This window comes from Bos mutus, chromosome 19 (genome assembly GCF_027580195.1).
Source record: "Bos mutus isolate GX-2022 chromosome 19, NWIPB_WYAK_1.1, whole genome shotgun sequence".
Taxonomy (NCBI): domain Eukaryota; kingdom Metazoa; phylum Chordata; class Mammalia; order Artiodactyla; family Bovidae; genus Bos; species Bos mutus.
In genome coordinates, this window is record NC_091635.1 from 47,873,752 (window position 1) to 47,894,592 (window position 20,841).

Consider the following 20,841-nt stretch of genomic DNA (forward strand, 5'->3'; position numbering starts at 1 on the left):
CTTAAAGAAATTGATTTAGTAGTTTAAATTTTTTTCCTGTAAAGGAGGAGTCAAGGTCAACTTCTGAGTATGAAGGACTGGAAGAGACTGAGGTTTGAGAACCATGGACAAGATTTTCAATAATCCTGATAAAGAATGGGTTTCCCTTGTGGCTCAGCTGGTAAGGAATCCACCTGCAATGCAGGAGACCTGGGTTCAATCCCTGGGTTGGGAAGATCCCCTGGAGAAGGGAAAGGCTACCCTCTCTAGTATTCTGATCTGGAGAATTCCATGGACTATATAGTCCATGGGGTCACAAAGAGTCGGACACGACTGAGTGACTTTCACTTCACTTCACTTTATGAAGAGTGGGAGCTTGTGTTGAAATTGTACTAAAATTGCAGGGCATCGTTGAAGCTGTTGATCATGAGTTTATGGTGGAACCCATCCCTGCTGGGTGGTACTTTGGCACAGGGAAGCATAAAGTCCATAGGTGTCTCCAACAGTGCAGGTTTTGCCAGTAGATGCTGTTGACAGAGATCAGAGTGAGGGTACTTCAAGGTATTGAAGGGGTTAGAGAGAGAAATCGAAAGCGGAGAGGAGTTTGCACTGCTTTACAACCATGTGATTTACTAGAACGAGCATCTGGGTTTTCATCTCCCCAGCGTCCCATCTTCCCAGATAAAGAAAGCAAAAGCTGAGGCATTCTGACCCTATTGTGGTACTTTCTGTGCAGGACAGCTGGGGCAAGAGGGGAGAGCCAAAACTTGTTTATGCATGAGACTTGGCTCAGCTATTTTTTCAACTGATTGCACAAGAAGGATTTCAATTTTATTTCTTCAGAATTTGTGAAGGTGAGAAGAGAGAATAAATGCCTTTCAGTGGCACCCAGACTGAAGAAAGAGGGCTTGGCAACCAGGGCAAGTTTGCTCATCTCTCTCCCAGCATCACTAAGAGCACTAATTGGTGGATTCTTAAGTCCTGTAGGGTAAACACAGTATCAAAGAGTTTAGGGGAAGTCAGGGGTATGGGAGACAGATTGGATAGATATGTTTCTCTATGTTGCAATATGATATGTTTAATAAGCCCTCCTAACAGCACTTCCTGACACTAGTCCTGCAACTCTCCAATCTAGTCTTCCTATTTTAGGGAGTTTTTCTTTCTTCCATCTTTCATTGTTAATTGTACAAGTAATATGTCAAGGTATCTTCCTTACCTTAGTCTTATTTCAGTTGACACTAAAGACCTCTTGAGTACCCAAATCCCCCAACTCACTCTGTTATTCCTAAGAGGAGGTGAGTGCCTGTACTACTTGAGAGGTTATTGTTCCAGAATTTTCTGCACTCTCATGCATCTATCAATCCACATCCACATACATCTACAAGCATACAGATGCACAAATATTTAGCACCACCTTTAGGGAAGAAGGAGAAAGATGGGTCCCTTAACAGTATCATATGATGCAATACAATATTTAGACCCAGGTGCTGATGCAGAGACAGAGGGGGTTATAGGAAAGGAGTCATGAAATATGAACCCAATAATATCTGAGTCTGAACCCCATTTAGTAGCTCTGTAACCTCAAGCAAGCTTGAGGTTTAACCTTGTGGTACCTCAGTTGTGATGCTTAAAGAGGAAAGCACCTTGCACACAGAGGTTATTGAGTTACCTCTTCTATCTATGAGCTTCCGTCGTGGCTCATATGCTAAAGAATCTGCCTGCAGTGCATGAGACTCTGGTTCCATCCCTGCATTGGGAAGATCTCTTGGAGGAGAAAACGGCTACCCACTACAGTATTCTCGCATGGAGAATCCCATGGACAGAGGGGCCTGGTGGGCTACAGTCCATGGGGCAGCAAAGAGTCAGACACAACTGAAGCCACTTGGCATGGCGTGGCTTCTATATATCTGTCTATCTGTCTATCTATATTCATCTATCTTTTATCACTGTCTTCTTCACCCGCCCTCACATCTCTTGCTTTCTCATCTGATAGATTTTTTTTTTTTAAATTACACTAAGAACCATGTCTCAAAGAACTTGCTTGGAAAACAAACATTGCCCAACACCACACAGAGTTCGTGAGGTTTTTTTTTTTTTTTTTTTTGGTTCTTTTTTTCCCAGCAAAGTCAGCTGCTTGGCAGAGGTCCAAGTTTCAAGTTTCCTAAACGCTGATGGTGGCCTTGAACGCAGGCCAGGCTCTCTGTCCAGCAGCGTATAAATCTCAGCTGCCTGAGCCTTACACATGTGCCTCGTCTGCACATGATGTCCTCAACTAGCAACATGAAGTTGGGCGGTCTCTTCCTCCTGGCCAGTCTCCTCACCCTCAACACAAGACTCCAGGCAATTGGTAAGTCTCGTCCCACCTCTCAGAACAAGAGAGTCAGAAAGTGGAGAATCTAGGACTGTCCTGTGCAATCTAAAGAGGGGATGGAGTGGGGATGGGTAAACTTGGAGAACAGTCCACACGAGGAGAGGCTGGGGCACACCTTAATTTTCCCCACGAGTCCCCATGCCAGCATCCCTCTGTGTCCGCCGACCTCCTCTCTCCCTTTCTCCAAAGGCCAACCTCTCCATTTGCACTTTCCTCACCTCCTCCTCTGACTCTGCTCCATCAGCTTCTGTGTCTGTTCCCAGCATCTCCACCCTCTTCTCTCCGTTTGCTTCTACCTACAAGCAAATACATTTCTGCATTGTTGAGAAACTTGCTTCTGAACCCACTTCTGTTTTCTGTCTTTCTTGACAGTTACCAACCACACCTGAGCCCTTCTAATATCGCTTCAACCACCACCACCACTACAATCACCAACAACAACCCCCCTCCATCAATTATCCCCCAACTTCACTCTCCCAAAGCATCAATATCTTCCTGGTTGACAATCTAATAATTTTCTTCAATAGTCAACCTCCTTGGTATTTCTGCAGAATCTGACATTGTTCACGATTTTTCAATCTGAAACCCTCTTCCACGGCTTCTCTTTGCTCTTCCTTTTCTGTGCTTTTGGCTTTCTTTTCCTACACTTCCACAGCCAAAGATGATTTCTCTGGCTGTCTTGCTCCCCCTGTATCATCAATGACCAGACTTTGTCAAATCTTCTTTCACAGTTTCTTTTATAGCCTTTGCGATCTGATCGCCACCACCCTAGTTACATACCTGGACCCTTGCAATACTCTTGAAACTCTTTCTCCTCTAAAACGCATGTTGTGTGTTGAATTCCAGCCAACTCTATGCTTGAGTGTGAGATTGTTCTTCCCAAAGTGCAGCTCTAATCAGGCGATTGATTTCTTCAAAATGTAAATATGTTCTGTTATGTGACAACCTCCCCAACCCCAGACTGTGGAAATCTCCTTAATCCTTGAAAGCCCCAGTGTACTATTTCCATCATAAACATAACGGACACACTCAGTTCTTCTAGACTAGTGCAGTAGTTCTCAAACTTTAATATGACAGGACTTACCCAAGGATCCTGTTAAACTGCAGACTGTGATTCAGGTCTGGGATGGGGTCCAAAATTCTGCATTCTTAACAAGCTTCTAAGTGATGCTGATGACGCTGGCCTACAGACCACATTTTGGGTAGGAAGAGGCTCTGCCAATACTTTAGAATCACCCCAGAAGTGTATTAAAAAGACCAATGCCAAGACCCTCGGCTGGACCAATTAAATCAGGCTCTCTGAGGTCTCAAGCTCTGTGTTTGCTTGTGTGTGTTTACTGAGGTAAAATTTACCATTTTAAGGTGTACCCCTCAGTGGTTTTTAATATATTCACAACTTTGTGCAGCCATCACCACCATCTAATTGCAGACCATTCATCACCCCCTAAAGAAAGCCCATATCCATTGTCAAACTCCCTGTTCTTTCCTCCCTTCCCCCCACCCCCTTCTAATCCACTTTCCATTTTTGAAGCATTTTTCTATTCTAGATATTTCATATCTAGAAATATGATATGATATAATCTAGAAATATTATATGATATTTCATATCATATAATTTCTAAAAGAAATTATATAACAATGTGGGCTTTTGTGTCTGGCTTCTTCAACATTTTCAAAGTTTATCTAAATTGTAGCATCTATCAGTACTCCATTCCTTTTTATGGCTGGATCGTATAGCTCTGCCAGGTATGATTTATACATTCATCAGTTGATGGACATTTGTGTTATTTCTACTTTGTGGCTAATAAGCAAGTTATGCTGCCATGAGCATTTGTGTATAAATTTTTGTGTAAACATGCTTTCAGTTCCCTCGGGTGGATTTGCAAGGAGTAGAATTGCTGAGTCATGTGGCAAGTCTATGATTAATTTCTTGAGGAACTGCCAAGCTCTGTTTTCCACAGAGCCTGCACCAGTTTACCCGACATCAATCTGTGAGAGTTCTCATCCCTCCCACATCCTTTCCAACACTTGTTGACACCTGACTGTTAATTATAGCCATCATTGTGATTGTGGGATATCTTACTGTGATACCTCACTGTGGTCTCAATTTGCATTTCGCTAGTGATTAATGATATTGGGTGCTTTTTAATATGCTTAATGTTCATTTGTATGTAATCTGTTCAAGAAATGTCTATTCAAGCCCTCCCTTTGCAAGATGGGAGGGTTTTTCCTTTTCTTGCTGAGTTGTAGGAATTCATTATATATTCTGGATTGCTGTCATTGTTTAGTTGCTAAGATGTGTCCGACCCTTTTGAAACCGCATGGACTATAGCCCACCAGGCTCCACTGTTCATGGGATTTCCCGGGTAAGAGTACTAGGGTGGATTGCCATTTCCTTCTCCAGGGGATCTTCCTAACCCAGAGAACCAACCCATGTCTCCTGTAGTCAGATTGCTCACCACTGAGACCCCTCAGAAGCATGTTTTAGATATTTGACCCTTATCAGACATACGATTTGTAAATATTTTCTCCCACTCTGTGGATTTTCTTTCTGTTTTCTTGACAATGTTCTTTAATGCACAAGAGATTTTAATTTTTTGAGGGCCAACTTATATGCCTCTTTTTTTGCTTTTGTTTTGGGTGTCATATTTAAGAAACCATTGCCCAATCCAAGGTCACAAAGATTTATACCTATGTTTCCTCCTACGAGTTTTATAGTTTTAACTCTTACATTTAGGTCTTTGATTCATTTTGAGTGAATTTGTGTATATGTGTGTGTATATTGTATGGGTGTGTGTTACTCAGTTGTGTCTCACTCTTTGCAACCCCATGGACTATAGTCCAACAGGCTCCTCTGTCCATGGAAATCTCCAGGCAAGAATACTGGAATGGGTAGCCACTCTCTTCTCCAGGGGATCTTACTGACCCAGGGATTGAGTCCAGGTCTCTCAAATTGCAGGTAGATTCTTTACTGTCTGAGCCACCAGGGAAGCCCATACTATAGGTATGTATGTATGCATATGATTTGAGGCAGTAATCCCAATTTGTTCTTTTGTGTGTGGACGTCCATTTTCTCAGCACCATTTATTGAAAAGACCATTCTTTCCCCATTGGATGGTCTTTGTCAAGGTGTGTGACTGTATTTGTGAGTTCAAATCCCAGCTAATTCTCTAGCGCAGTAATCACTAAACCACTCCTATCTAGTCTTTGCGGTCCCTTTCTCATGTCACTTACTATTAAACATGCATAGTGCTGTGAACTGTTGTTATTTTAGAGCAAACTTGATTTCCCATCCCAGTTTTAATCTGCCTTCCTGAAACATCTAGTCCTGTTCCTTACACAGAGTTGATATTTTTCTTAGAATAAGCTAATGAATTAGAAACAAGGGAATGAATGAATAAGTAAATGAACCATGAGCAGATGAATGAATGGTTGGATATTGACGAAGAGTTGTGGTCCCCAACCTCCCTCCACAAATTGGCAAAAGCTGATGAAATCCTAAAATGTCAGACATACTGGCTCTGGAAGAATCTCTAGTCCATCTCAGCATCAGCTGGAACCCTCATTAAAATGTACATGTATGGGCTCACCCCTGGAGAAGCTGAGTAATTAGGCCTGAACAGGCCCTACTATCTGTAGTTCAGTGTAAAGATGATTGTTATCATCAGCCACATTTGGGAGTCACTCATCTAGTCTAGCCTCTCTTCACTTGCTCAAACCACAACACCAGACAACCTCCATTTACAGAGTATAAAAGTGAGATTGGAAGAGATTCATAATGTGGATGGCAGAGGCAGGTCAACCCTGTGGCAGGAACCACAGTGAGAATTCTCTCGGTGGTGGTGATGTGATTCGTGATGGAGGTGTTATTCTTTTGCCGAAGTCTTTGATCAGCTTCCAGGGCTGCCTCCGTCTTTAAACTCTGTCTCTAGGAGTATCAAAGAGCCACACTGAGACTTTTTCAGGGATCTGAATCCAATAAATTCTCATCTGAAATAATTTCTTGACCTTTAGGGGCTTTACTCTGTATTCAAGGTTAATTTCACTGACTTGTATAGCAAAAGGGACATATGCTTTAACAGGAATGTCCCTGAATTTAAATCCAAATATTCCTGCAAATTCTTCAGATATTATTCGATGAAAGGGTCAGATGAGGTTCTCTATGGGTTCATGTTAAAACAATGAAGACCTAGATCAAAGTGTATCCTGATGTTATTAGGTCATGGTCATTTACAACATAAATATTCATGGTATTTAAGTGTCTCAACCCAGTTTTTTCTGACCGTGAAGGTGTCTGTGTGGAGCAGTGCCGAGAAGACCAGGACTGCGCGGCAGGAGAGAAGTGCGTCAGCAATGGCTGTGGCCACGTGTGCTCACCAGCCCCGCAAGCAAGTAAGGCTGAGCGCCCTGCCCAAATTACTGGGCTTAAAAGGACAATGCACTTGGTCCTTCCCAACCTTTCAACAAATGTTCAATAGTAATTTATCTTGAGTATGGTTTTGAATGTTTTCAACATAAAACATTCAAAGGATGGGGTGTTCTTTGAACTCCTTCCTCACAGCACTGTGCATTTAGTCCTCAATTTTTCCAGCACAGTCACTTTACCACTCCCCAAATATGTATCTGTGGTTGGAAAGTAAGACTACAACCAAAGCTATAGAAACAAATAAATGGTACCCACACTCCCTTTGCCCAGAGAAACATCACTGTTGATCATTCCACACTTACTCTGTCCATGTGTATGGACATGTTGGTGATTGCACATTTTTAACTCATTAAGATATTTAGCGTTCCTTCAGCGCATTTCAGTTTTAACTTTTTATTATGGGAAATCTATGTACAAAGCAGACAGACTGGAATGATACACCATAAACCCGTCACCCAACCGTTATCAACCTATGGTCATTCTTCTTCCATGTCTAATCCCACCCACTTCCCCCATCCCTGTTATTTTCAGATTCCAGGCATTATTTTATCACATTCTACATGTATTCTACATGTAGCTCTAAAAGAGATGTATAAGGTTTATCTTATCTGTTTGGTTGTTATTTTATTTACTATTGTAAATGTATTTGTTAGACACATAGTCTTTCATTAAATAACCTATTTTATTTCTGCAACCTGTCTATCCCTTTCCCTCTCTCTTATTATATGTTTTGCATTTAGAAAGCTTTATGTTTTTTGTTCTAATAGTTACCTTATATTAAGACCTTAGACTACTAGCCATGGTGCCCACCCTTTTTTATTATTGCCCATAGATTTCTTACTATAGTAAAAAATTCTTACTGAGCAATAGTCATAATAAAATTAGTTCATTTCCTTCTTTCCTTCCTCCCCACTTCCCTATCCCCAGCAGTTAAGTTTAAGCAATATCCTTGCATTTGCACTGGATCTTGTTAAGCTTGTTAAGCTTACTCTGCTTTTCATATGTTCTTTCCTTTGTCCTTCCTGATATTTAATAGGTACATTGTCGCAGCAAATAGATAGTTCATAGACTCTCTTCATGAACATTATTGAGTCTTAATTCTTCTGTAAGTATGTATTTAATGACCCTACTAGTCCCAATTTTCATGTCTCTCCAGTACTTTGGTTGGCTGACAGTCAACCTCTAGTGGGTTCCTTAGGAAGCTCTCGTAGGAATGATGTCCCCAGTCTTCTCCATCACTCACCTCATCGCTTTCCTTGGATTTCTGCACAGATGCAGACACCTCATTGGTCTGGTGGAAGATGGTTTTTGTCTCCTTCCACCCACTCACATTTTGGAGGTTGAGGGGATATCTTGTTCTACAGATCTGTTGTCTATGTGTTTTGAATTGTGCTATTTTGATTGCTCTGTTTTTAAGGGGAGATTGTAGAAGGTCAAAAATTATGCCAACCTGCACAATAAAAACCACCTTCTCAGAATCTGACATTATTTTTGACTCACAACTTCCAAATATCTCCTTTATGAAGTGTATACTCAATTCTTTTCCCCATTTTTCTCTTAGGATATGAATTCTTACTATTGACTTGTAAGCAATTCCAGATCCAAATTGTTTGTTGTATACATGTATTATAAACATTTTCTCTCAATGAGGCTTGTCTTTTCTCTGTCTTAATGTTGTCATTCAATTAAGAAAAGTTCATAATTTAAATGAGATTCCATCTACCTACCTATTTTCACGCTCAGTAATATTTCTGTAAAATTTAAGAAATATTTGCCTATCCCCAGGTCCTGAAGCTATCTTTTATAGCATTTTCTAGAAGCTTTATTGCTTTACCTTTCCCATAGATCTATAACTCACTTAAACAGATTTGTTGTGTGGTGTGAGGTAGGAGACAAGGTTTCTTTTTTTTTCATACAGAGAGCCCAATTCATTCAACCACATTTCAGTCCTGCAAGTTTGCTAAACTTATCTTGATTCTTATCTTTTTTTTTTTTTCTTTTTTTTCCCATGCGTTTGAATTCTCAGATGGAAATATAACTGGCTTAGAACAATGAAATATAAATTCAAGTTACAAGTGTCACTTCCAGGCATGAGAGTTAAGAGTCAATGTGTGGTTTTTCATGATATCTTTCCCCCATTCTCTGAGCATTAAAACTGTGTTGAGACACAAACTCTATCAACTTGATATTTTAAGTGACTAAAATAAGCACATCCTTCTTTCCGCCTGATAAACATGCAGCATGAGCTAGATGTAACCTTTGTTATATTAAGACACTACACTATTTGGTCGTTGGCAATTGTAGAAAAGCTGATCCTCTCCTGACTCTTTTCAGATTCTTATCTTGATAATTGTTGGTTGGGGTGAACTTTCATATAAAATTTCAGAGTCAGCTTGTCTATTTTTGTGACAAATCCTTCTACAATTTTGACTGAGACTGTATTAAATTTCAATTTGGGAAAGAAACTGATATCTCTAAAACACCCTGTCTTTTCATCCAAGAACATGGCATCTCTCTGCATTTATAAGATAGTTAATTTTTTTTTCTTGTCGTATCATGTACCTTTCTGCACATAATTGGATAGATGTATTTCTAGGGAATTGATGGGTTTTGAATGATATTGTAAAGGCATTTGAAGTATTTATTTTGAGATTATAAGAGAAGAGCTTTTCACCGCATATTTCCGCTCATCAGCCATCTGCAGCCGCGAGTGCAGTGAAGACAGGGATTGCGGGAGAGGAAAACAGTGCGTCCAGGATGGCTGTCAGCGAGTCTGCTCCCCGCTGATGAGTGTAGGTGAGTCCTGACTCTCTGCATCCTGCTCTGTCCTGGAAGAGCTAAGTGCAGGACGGGATCTGATCTGGCACAATTGTGTGCTCATCCAGAGAAACACACCGGAATGCCTGAGGTGTTTATGGTAATCACTGTGTCTGGAGTCACTTGTCTAGCCCAGCCTCTCTTCACTTGGCCAGGCCATACATCAGTCACCCAGTTACAGGTGATAAAAGTGAGCTGGAAAGAGATGAATCGTGAGGTGGGCAGAAGCAGGTCAACCCTGCAGCAGGACCCACAGTGAGAATTCTCTTGGTGGTGGCGATGTGATTGTTGGTTGAAACGTTGTTCTTTTGCCAAAGGTTTTAATGCAGCTTCCAAGGCTGCCTCCATCTTTAAATTCTGTCTCTATGAGTATCAGAAAGTCACACTGAGACCTTCTTTAGGGATTAGAATCCAGTAAATCCTCTACTTGCATCAGAAATAATTTCTGGACCTTTAGGGCCTCAACTCTATATTCAAGGTTAATTTCACTGAATTGTATAGAAAAAGGCACATGTGCTTTAAAGGCAAAGAACTGGAATTGCCTTGAAGTTAATTGGGACTTCAAGTCCCAACTCTGCCATGGACCAGCCAATCTCTCAATGGCCTCATCTATAAGATACCAAAAATAAAACCTACTGGTTAAAGATCATTGGGGTTGCCATTAACCCGCTTTCCTTGCATCTTTCTTTCCTACAAAGACTTCAGTCCTAAGGAATTACTCCAAATACCCCTGCAAATACCTCAGCTATTATTTGCTGGAAGGGTCAGATGAGGTTCTATGTGAGATCACATTTAAGCAGCGAAGTCCTAGATCAAAGTATACGCAGCTATTGTTATGTCATGGTCATTTATAAGCATTTCTTTAGTTTAAGTGTCTCAACCCAGTCTTTTCTGACCATGAAGGTATCTGTGTGGAGCAGTGCCGAGAAGACCAGGACTGCGCGGCAGGAGAGAAATGCATCAGCAATGGCTGTGGCCACGTGTGCTCACCAGCCCCGCAAGCAAGTAAGGCTGAGCCCCCTGCCCAAATTACTGGGCTTAAAAGGACAATGCACTTGGTCCTGCCCAACCTTTCAACAAATGTTCAACAGTAATTTATCTTGAGCATGGTTTTGAATGTTTTCAACATAAAACATTCAAAGGATGGGGTGTTCTTTGAACTCCTTCCTCACGGTACCGTGCATTTAGTCCTTCTCAATTTTTTCCAGCACAGTCACTTTACCACTCCCCAAATATATATCTATGGTTGGAAAGTAAGACTCTACAACCAAAGCTATAGAAACAAATAATGGTACCCACACTCCCTTTGCCCAGAGAAGCACCATTGTTGGTCATTCCACATTACTCTGTCCATGTGTATGGACATGTTGGTAATTGCACATTTTTAACTCATTAAGATATTTAGCCTTCCCTCAGCGCATTTCAGTTTCAACTTTTTATTATGGGACATCTATGTACAAAGCAGACAGATTGGTAGAACAATACACCATGTACCCATCACCCAACCATTGTCAACGTGTGGTCTTTCTTCCTTCATGTCTAACCCCACCCACTTCCCCCATCCCTGTTATTTTCAGATTCCAGGCATTATTTTATCACATATAAATTCTATGTATATCTCTAAAAGAGATGTATAAGGTTTATCTTATCTGTTTGGTTGTTATTTTATTTACTCCTGTAGATGTATTTATCCAACACATAGTTTTTCCTTATATAACCTATTTTATTTCTGCAACCTGTCTATCCCTTTCCCTCTCTCTTATTATATGTTCTGCATTTAGAAAACTTCATGTTTTTTGTTCTAATAGATACCTTATATCAAGACCTTAGAGTACTAACCATGGTCCCCACCTTTTATTTATTATTGCCTATAGATTTCTTACTATGAGTAATAGTCATAATATAATTAGCTCATTTCCTTCTTTCCTTCCTCCCCACTACCCTATCCCCAGCCGTTAAGTTTAAGCAATATCCTTGCATTTGCACTGAATCACGTTAAGGTACTGATCAAGCTTACTCTGCTTTTCGTGTGTTCTTTCCTTTGTCCTTCTTGATATTTAATAGGTCTATTGTCACAGCATATAGAGGGTTCATAGACTCTCTTCATATTATTGAGTCTTAATTCTTCTGTAAGTATTTAATGACCTTACTAGTCCCAATTTTCATATCTCTCCAGTACTTTGGTTGGCTGACAGTCAACCTCTAGTGGGTTCCTTAGGAAGCTCTCGTAGGAATGATGTCCCCAGTCTTCTCCACCAGTCACCTCATCGCTTTCCTTGGATTTCTGCACAGATGCAGACACCTCATTGGTCTGGCGGAAGATGGTGTCTTGTCTCCTTCCACCCACTCACATTTTGGAGGTTGAGGGGATATCTTGTTCTACAGATCTGTTGTCTATGTGTTTTGAATTATGCTATTTTGATTGCTGTGTTTTTATAGGGAGATTCTAGAAGGTTCAAAAACTATGCTAACCTGCACAATAAAAACCACCTTCTCAGAATCTGACATTATTTTTGTCTCACAACTTCCAATTATCTCCTTTATGAAGTGTCTGCTGAATCCTTTCCCCCATTTTTCTCTTAGTTTATGAATTGTTATTACTGACTTGTAAGGAACTCTGGATCCAAATTGTTTGTTGTATATGTGTATTATAAACATTTTCTCTCAATGAGGCTTGTCTTTTCTCTATCTTAATGTTGTCATTCAATGAAGATTGAATAAGATTTAATTTAAATGAGATTCCATCTACCTATCTATTTTCATGGTCAATAATATTTCTGTAAAATTTAAGAAATTTTACTATCCCAAATTTAAGAAATATTTTATAGCATTTTCTATCCAAAGCTTTACCTTTCCTTGAGAAGCTATCTTTTGCCTAGCATTTTCTGGTAGGCTGCAGTATTGGGTCTATACACAACTTTCTCTTAAATTTCTATTGGAACTCACTTGTTCTTGCCTGGACAGATTTGTTGTGTGGTGTTGGACACGACTGAAGTGAGCAGTAGGAGACAAACTTACTTGTCAGATTTTTGTGTGGTGTGAGAGTAGGAGACAAGATTTCTATTTTTTCATCAGAGAGCAATCAACACATTTCAGTCCTGCAAGTTTGCTAAACTTATCTCGATTCCTATCTTGATAATTGTTGATTTTGGTGAACTTTCGTATAAAATTTCAGAGTCAGCTTGTCTATTTTGTGACAAATCCTCCTACAGTTTTGACTGGGACTGTATTAAATTTCATTTGGTAAGAAACTGATATCTTTAAAACACTGTATCTTTTTATCCATGAACACGACATCTGTCTGCATTTATGATAGTTAATTGTTTTTCTTTGTCATATCGTGTAGTTTTCTGCACATAACTGGATAGATGTATTTCTAGGGAATTGATGGGGTTTGAATGATATTGTAAAGGCATTTGAAGTATTTATTTTGAGATTATAAGAGAAGAGCTTTTCACTGCATATTTCCCTCATCAGCCATCTGCAGCCTCGAGTGCAGTGAAGACAGGGATTGCGGGAGAGGAAAACAGTGCGTCCAGGATGGCTGTCAGCGAGTCTGCTCCCCGCTGATGAGTGTAGGTGAGTCCTGACTCTCTGCACCCTGCTCTGTCCTGGAAGAGTTAAGTGCAGGGCGCGATCTGATCTGGCACAATTGTGTGCTCATCCAGAGAAACACACCGGAATGCCTGAGGTGTTTATGGTAATCACTGTGTCTGAAGTCTCTTGTCTAGTCCAGCCTCTCTTCACTTGCCCAGGCCATACATCAGTCACCCAGTTACAGGTGATAAAAGTGAGGAGATGAATTGTGAGGTGGGCAGAAGCAGGTCAACCCTGCAGCAGGACCCACAGTGAGAATTCTCTTGGTGGTGGTGATGTGATTGTTGGTTGAGACATTGTTCTTTTGCCAAAGGTTTTGATGCGGCTTCCAGGGCTGCCTCCATCTTTAAATTCTGTCTCTATGACTATCAAAAAGTCACATTGAGACCTTCTTTAGGGATTAGAATCCAGTAAATCCTCTACTTGCATCAGAAATAATTTCTGGACCTTTAGGGCCTCAACTCTATATTCAAGGTTAATTTCACTGAATTGTATAGAAAAAGGGACATGTGCTTTAGAGGCAAAGAACCCAGAATTTAAGTCCCAACTCTGCCATGACAATCTCCAGACAATCTGCCATGACCAGACAATCTCTCAAAGGCCTCATCTATAAAATACTAAAAATAAAACCTACTGGTTAAAGATCATTGGGGTTACTGTTAACCTGCTTTCCTTGCATCTTTCTTTCCTACAAAGACTTCAGTCCTAAGGAATTACTCCAAATACCCCTGGCAAACCTCAGCTATTATTTGCCGTTAGGGTCAGATGAGGTTCTATGTTAGATCATATTTAAACAGCGAAGTCCTAGATCAAAGTGTATGCTGCTGTTGTTATGCCATGGTCATTTATAAATATTTATAATTTAAGTGTCTCAGCCCAGTCTTTTCTGACCGTGAAGGTGTCTGTGTGGACCAGTGCCGAGGAGACCAGGACTGCGCGGCAGGAGAGAAGTGCGTCAGCAATGGCTGTGGCCACGTGTGCTCACCAGTCCCGCAAGCAAGTAAGGCTGAGCGCCCTGCCCAAATTACTGGGCTTAAAAGGACAATGCACTTGGTCCTGCCCAACCTTTCAACAAATGTTCGATAGTAATTTATCTTGAGCATGGTTTTGAATGTTTTCAAATAAAACATTCAAAGGATGGGGTGTTCTTTGAACTCCTTCCTCACGGTACTGTGCATTTAGTCCTTCTCAATTTTTTCCAGCACAGTCACTTTACCACTCCCCAAATATATATCTATGGTTGGAAAGTAAGACTCTACAACCAAAGCTATAGAAACAAATAAATGGTACCCACACTCCCTTTGGCATAATCAGTAAAGCAGAAATAGATGTTTTTCTGGAACTCTCTTGCTTTTTCAATGATCCAGCGGATGTTGGCAATTTGGTCTCTGGTTCCTCTGCCTTTTCTAAAACCACCTTGAACAACTGGAAGTTCACGGTTCACGTATTCCTGAAGCCTAGCTTGGAGAATTTTGAGCATTACTTTACTAGCATGTGAGATGAGTGCAATTGTGCGGTAGTTTGAGCATTCTTTGGCATTGCCTTTCTTTGGGATTGGAATGAAAACTGACCTTTTCCAGTCCTGTGGCCACTGCTGAGTTTTCCAAATTTGCTGGCATATTGAGTGCAGCACTTTCACAGCATCATCTTTCAGGATTTGAAAGAGTTCAACTGGAATTCCATCACCTCCACTAGCTTTGTTCGTCGTGATGCTTTCTAAGGCCCACTTGACTTCACATTCCAGGATGTCTGGCTCTAGGTCAGTGATCACACCATCGTGATTATCTGGGTCGTGAAGATCTTTTTTGTACAGTTCTTCTGTGTATTCTTGCCACCTCTTCTTAATATCTTCTGCTTCTGTTAGGTCCATACCTTTTCTGTCCTTTATCGAGCCCATCTTTGCATGAAATGTTCCCTTGGTATCTCTAATTTTCTTGAAGAGATCTCTAGTCTTTCCCATTCTGTTGTTTTCCTCTATTTCTTTGCATTGATCGCTGAGGAAGGCTTTCTTATCTCTTCTTGCTATTCTCTGGAACTCTGCATTCAGATGCTTATATCTTTCCTTTTCTCCTTTGCTTTTCGCTTCTCTTCTTTTCACAGCTATTTGTAAGGCCTCCCCAGACAGCCATTTGCTTTTTCGCATTTCTTTTCCATGGGGATGGTATTGATCCCTGTCTCCTGTACAAAGTCATGAACCTGTGGAAAATCCTGAAAGAGATGGGAATACCAGACCACCTGACCTGCCTCTTGAGAAACCTATATGCAGATGAGGAAGCAACAGTTAGAACTGGACATGGAACAACAGAATGGTTCCAAATAGGAAAAGGAGTACATCAAGGCTGTATATTGTCACCTTGCTTATTTAACTTATGTGCAGAGTACATCATGAGAAACGCTGGGCTAGAAGAAGCACAAGCTGGAATCAAGATTTCCAGGAGAAATATCAATAACCTCAGATACGCAGATGACACCACCCTTATGGCAGAAAGTGAAGAGGAACTAAAAAGCCTCTTGATGAAGGTGAAAGAGGAGAGTGAAAAAGTTGGCTTAAAACTCAACATTCAGAAAATGAAGATTATGGCATCTGGTCCCCTCACTTCATGGGAAATAGATGGGGAAACAGTGGAAATAGTGTCAGACTTTATTTTTTTGGGCTCCAAAATCACTGCAGATGGTGACTGCAGCCATGAAATTAAAAGACGCTTACTCCTTGGAGGAAAAGTTATGACCAACCTAGATAGCATATTCAAAAGCAGAGACATTGCTTTGCCAACAAAGGTCTGTCTAGTCAAGGCTATGGTTTTTCCAGTGGTCATGTATGGATGTGAGAGCGGGACTGTGAAGAAACCTGAGCGCTGAAGAATTGATGCTTTTGAACTGTGGTGTTGGAGAAGACTCTTGAGAGTCCCTTGGACTGCAAGGAGATCCAACCAGTCCATTCTGAAGGAGATCAGCCCTGGGATTTCTTTGGAAGGAATGATGCTAAAGCTGAAACTCCAGTACTTTGGCCACCTCATGTGAAGAGTTGACTCATTGGAAAAGACTCTGATGCTGGGAGGGATTGGGGGCAGGAGGAAAAGGGGACGACAGAGGATGAGATGGCTGGATGGCATCACTGACTCAATGGACGTGAGTCTGAGTGAACTCCGGGAGTTGGTGATGGACAGGAAGGCCTGGCGTGCTGCGATCCATGGGGTTGCAAAGAGTCGGACACGACTGAATGACTGAATTGAACTGAACTGAACACTCCTTTTGCCCAGAGAAACACCACTGTTGGTCATTCCACACTTACTCTGTCCGTGTGTATGGACATTTTGGTGATTGCACATTTTTAACTCATTAAGATATTTAGCCTTCCCTCAGCACATTTCAGTTTTAACTTTTTATTATGGGAAATCTATGTACAAAGCAGACAGATTCGTATGATGATACACCATGTACCCGTCACCCAACCATTATCAACCTGTGGTCATTCTTCCTCCATCTCTAATCCCACCCACTTCCCCCATCCCTGTTATTTTCAGATTCCAGGCATTATTTTATCACATTCTACATGTATTCTACATGTAGCTCTAAAAGAGATGTATAAGGTTTATCTTACCTGTTTGGTTGTTATTTTATTTACTGTTGTAGATGTATTTGTTAGACACATAGTCTTTCATTAAATAACCTATTTTATTTCTGCAACCTGTCTATCCCTTTCCCTCTCTCTTATTATATGTTCTGCATTTAAAAAGCTTTATGTTTTTTGCTCTAATAGTTACCTTATATCAAGACCTTAGACTACTAGCCATGGTCCCCACCCTTTTTTATTATTGCCTATAGATTTCTTACTATGAGTAATAGTCATAATAAAATTAGTTTATTTCCTTCTTTCCTTCCTCCCCACTTCCCTATCCCCAGCAGTTAAGTTTAAGCAATATCCTTGCATTTGCACTGAATCATGTTAAGGTACTGATCAAGCTTACTCTGCTTTTCGTGTGTTCTTTCCTTTGTCCTTCCTGATATATAATAGGTCTATTGTCACAGCATATAGAGGGTTCATAGACTCTCTTCATGAACATTACTGAGTCTTAATTCTTCTGTAAGTATGTATTTAATGACCTTACTAGTCCCGATATTCACATCTCTCCACTACTTTGGTTGGCTGTCAACCTCTAGTGGGTTCCTTAGGAAGTTCTCATAGAAATGATGCCCCCAGCTTTCTCCACCAGTCACCTCATTGCTTTCCTCGGATTTCTACACAAATGCAGACACCTCATTGGTCTGGTGGAAGATGGTGTTTTGTCTCCTTCCACCCACTCACATTTTGGAGGTTGAGGGGATATCTTGTTCTACAGATCTGTTGTCTATGTGTTTTGAATTGTGCTATTTTGATGGCTCTGTTTGCATGGGGAGATTCTAGAAGGTTCAAAAACTATGCCAATCTGCACAATTAAAACCAAGTTCCCAGAATCTGACATTATTTTTGTCTCACAACTTCTAATTATTTCCTTTATGAAGTGTCTACTCAATCCTTTATGAATTGTTACTATTGATTTGTAAGGAATTCTGGATCCAAATTGTTTGTTTTATATGTGTATTATAAACATTTGCTCTCAATCAGGCTTTTTTTCCCTCTGTCTTAATGTTGTCATTCAGTGAAGAAAAGTTCATAATTTTAATGAGATTCCATCTACCTATCTATTTTAATGGCCAGTAACATTTCTGTAAAATTTAAGAAATATTTGCCTATCCAAAGGTCCTGAAGCTATCTTTTATAGCATTTTCTAGAAGCTTTATTGCTATACCTTTCTCTTAAATCTATTAACTCACTTGAACAGATTTGTTGTGTGGTGTGAGGTAGGAGACAATGTGTCTTTTTTTCATACAGAGAGCCCAGTTCATCCAATCACAATTTCAGTCCTGCAAGTTTGCTAAACTTATCTCGATTCTTATCTTGATAATTGTTGATTTTGGTGAACTTTCGTATAAAATTTCAGAGTCAGCTTATGCATTTTTGTGACAAATCTTTCTACAATTTTGACTGAGACTGTATTAAATTTCAATTTGGGAAAGAAACTGATATCTCTAAAACACCCTATCTTTTCATCCAAGAACATGGCATCTCTCTGCATTTATAAGATAATTAATTTTTTTTCTTGTCGTATCATGTACCTTTCTGCACATAATTGGATAGATGTATTTCTAGGGAATTGATGGGTTTTGAATGATATTGTAAAGGCATTTGAAGTATTTATTTTGAGATTGTAAGAGAAGAGCTTTTCACTGCATATTTCCCCTCATCAGCCATCTGCAGCCGCGAGTGCAGTGAAGACAGGGATTGCGGGAGAGGAAAACAGTGCGTCCAGGATGGCTGTCGGCGAGTCTGCTCCCCGCTGATGAGTGCAGGTGAGTCCTGACTCTCTGCACCCTGCTCTGTCCTGGAAGAGTTAAGTGCAGGGCGCGATCTGATCTGGCACAATTGTGTGCTCATCCAGAGAAACACACCGGAATGCCTGAGGTGTCTATGGTAATCACTGTGTCTGGAGTCTCTTGTCTAGTCCAGCCTCTCTTCACTTGCCCAGGCCATACATCAGTCACCCAGTTACAGGTGATAAAAGTGAGCTGGAAAGAGATGAATCGTGAGGGAGGCAGAAGCAGGTCAACCCTGTGGCAGGACCCACAGTGAGAATTCTCTTGGTGGTGGCGATGTAATTGTTGGTTGAGACATTGTTCTTTTGCCAAAAATTTTAATGCAGCTTCCAGGGCTGCCTCCATCTTTAAATTCTGTCTCTATGAGTATCAAAAAGTCACACTGAGACCTTCTTTAGGGATTAGAATCCAGTAAATCCTCTACTTGCATCAGAAATAATTTCTGGACCTTTAGGGGCTCAACTCTGTATTCAAGGTTAATTTCACTGAATTGTATAGAAAAAGGCACATGTGCTTTAAAGGCAAAGAACCGGACTTGAAGTCAGGTTGAACTTCAACCGGACTTCAAGTCCCAACTCTGCCATGGACCAGACCATCTCTCAATGGCCTCATCTATAAAACAGCAAAAATAAAACCTACTGGTTAAAGATCATTGGGGTTACCATTAACCTGCTTTCCTTGCATCTTTCTTTCCTAAGACTTCAGTCCTACGGCATTTCTCCAAATACCCCTGCAAATACCTCAGCTATTATTTGCTGTTAGGGTCAGATGAGGTTCTATGTGAGGTCATATCTAAACAGCAAAGTCCTAGATCTAAGTATACGCAGCTGTTTTTATGCTATGGTCATTTATAAGTATTTATTTAGCTTAAGAGTCTCAACCCAGTCTTTTCTGACCGTGAAGGTGTCTGTGTGGAGCAGTGCCGAGGAGACCAGGACTGCGCGGCAGGAGAGAAGTGCGTCAGCAACGGCTGTGGCCACATGTGCTCACCAGCCCCGCAAGCAAGTAAGGCTGAGCACCCTGCCCGATGTCCTGGTCCCAGCAGGAATATATGCTTTGTTCTGCCCAACTTTTCAGCAATTTTTCAATAGCAATTAACTCTTGAGTATGGTTTTGAACGCTTTCATCATAAAATATGTTTAAAAAGGAGATCTTTTGGAGTCTTCAATCACGATCTCATTGCATTCCGTAATTCTCAACTTTTTTCAGCCTGGGCACTTCTTTTTAAGAACAACTCTTCTTTTTATCCCTCCCCCCCCAAATATATATATTTATGGTTGCAAAACAAGACTCTACATCTAAAACTATGTAACCATATAAATGACACCCACAATATCATCACCCAGAGAAACATCATTGTTCATCTTTCCACACTTACTCTCTCTGTCTGTGTATGGACATGTTAGTGATTGCACATTTTTTTTTTACTCATTAAGGTGTTTTGAATGTTCCTAAGCAGATTTCAGTGTCAGTTTTTATTTTGGGAAATTCTTCACACAAAGCAGACACATTGTGGAATGATGGACCGTGTACCCATCACCCAGCTTCAACCATTATCAACATGCAGTCATCCTTCTTTCAAATCTAATCCCACCCGCCTCCCCTCATCCCCTGATATTTTCAAGCAAATTCCAGACATCATTTTATTACATATTATTTCTATATACATCTCTGAAAGAGATACATGAGGTTTATCTTACCTTTTTTGGTTGCTATTTTATTTACTGTTGTGAATGTATTTATCAGGTGTATAGTCATTGATTATATAGCCTATTTTATTTGTGTCATCTGTCTCTCCTTTTCCCTGTCTCTTACTGCATGCTTTGCATTTAGAAAGCTTTATGGGTTTTGTTCTGATAGTTACCTTATACCAAGACCTTAGAGTACTACCTTTGCTATTGTTCAGTTGCTGAGTTGTGTCCGACTCTTTGCAACCCCATGGACTGCAGCACGCCAGGCTTCCCTGTTCTTCACTATCTCCCTGAGTTTACTCAAACTCATGTCCCTTGAGTCAGTGATGCCATCCAACCATCTCATCCTCTGTCACCCCCTTCTCCTCTTGCCCTCAATCTTTCCCAGACTCAGGGTCTTTTCTAATGAGTTGACTCTTCACATCGGGTACCCAAAGTGTTGGAACTTCAGCTTCAGCATCAGTCCTTCCAATGAATATTCAGGGTTGATTTCCTTTAGTATTGACTGGTTTGATCTCCTTGCAGTCCAAGGGACTCTCAAGAAT

The 20,841-nt window shown here is 40.6% G+C and overlaps 2 protein-coding genes across 8 annotated transcripts in view; one reads left to right on the forward strand and one right to left on the reverse strand.

The window, feature by feature from the left end:
• Window positions 1–3,827, reverse strand: part of LOC102272192 (C-C motif chemokine 3-like) — a 47,037-nt gene extending 43,210 nt beyond the window's left edge. For 2 of the 4 annotated variants that reach the window (XM_070390498.1, XM_070390496.1), the window contains exons 1-2: window positions 3,131–3,414; window positions 2,569–2,646 (exon numbers count right to left, since the gene is read on the reverse strand). The gene's annotated coding sequence lies outside the window, so the exon portion shown is untranslated. Of the gene's footprint in view, window positions 1–2,568; window positions 2,647–3,130; window positions 3,415–3,434 lie in introns of those variants that run through there. The other 2 variants (XM_070390497.1, XM_070390499.1) reach the window with 2 other exon arrangements.
• Window positions 2,170–20,841, forward strand: part of LOC106701159 (keratin-associated protein 5-1) — a 34,256-nt gene continuing 15,584 nt past the window's right edge. For 2 of the 4 annotated variants that reach the window (XM_070390492.1, XM_070390493.1), the window contains exons 1-8: window positions 2,171–2,326; window positions 6,641–6,742; window positions 9,471–9,572; window positions 10,497–10,598; window positions 13,071–13,172; window positions 14,089–14,190; window positions 18,480–18,581; window positions 19,509–19,610. In XM_070390492.1, the coding sequence (XP_070246593.1) occupies window positions 2,239–2,326; window positions 6,641–6,742; window positions 9,471–9,572; window positions 10,497–10,598; window positions 13,071–13,172; window positions 14,089–14,190; window positions 18,480–18,581; window positions 19,509–19,610 (802 nt within the window). In that variant the 5' untranslated portion in view covers window positions 2,171–2,238. Of the gene's footprint in view, window positions 2,327–6,640; window positions 6,743–9,470; window positions 9,573–10,496; window positions 10,599–13,070; window positions 13,173–14,088; window positions 14,191–18,479; window positions 18,582–19,508; window positions 19,611–20,841 lie in introns of all 4 variants that reach the window. The other 2 variants (XM_070390495.1, XM_070390494.1) reach the window with 2 other exon arrangements.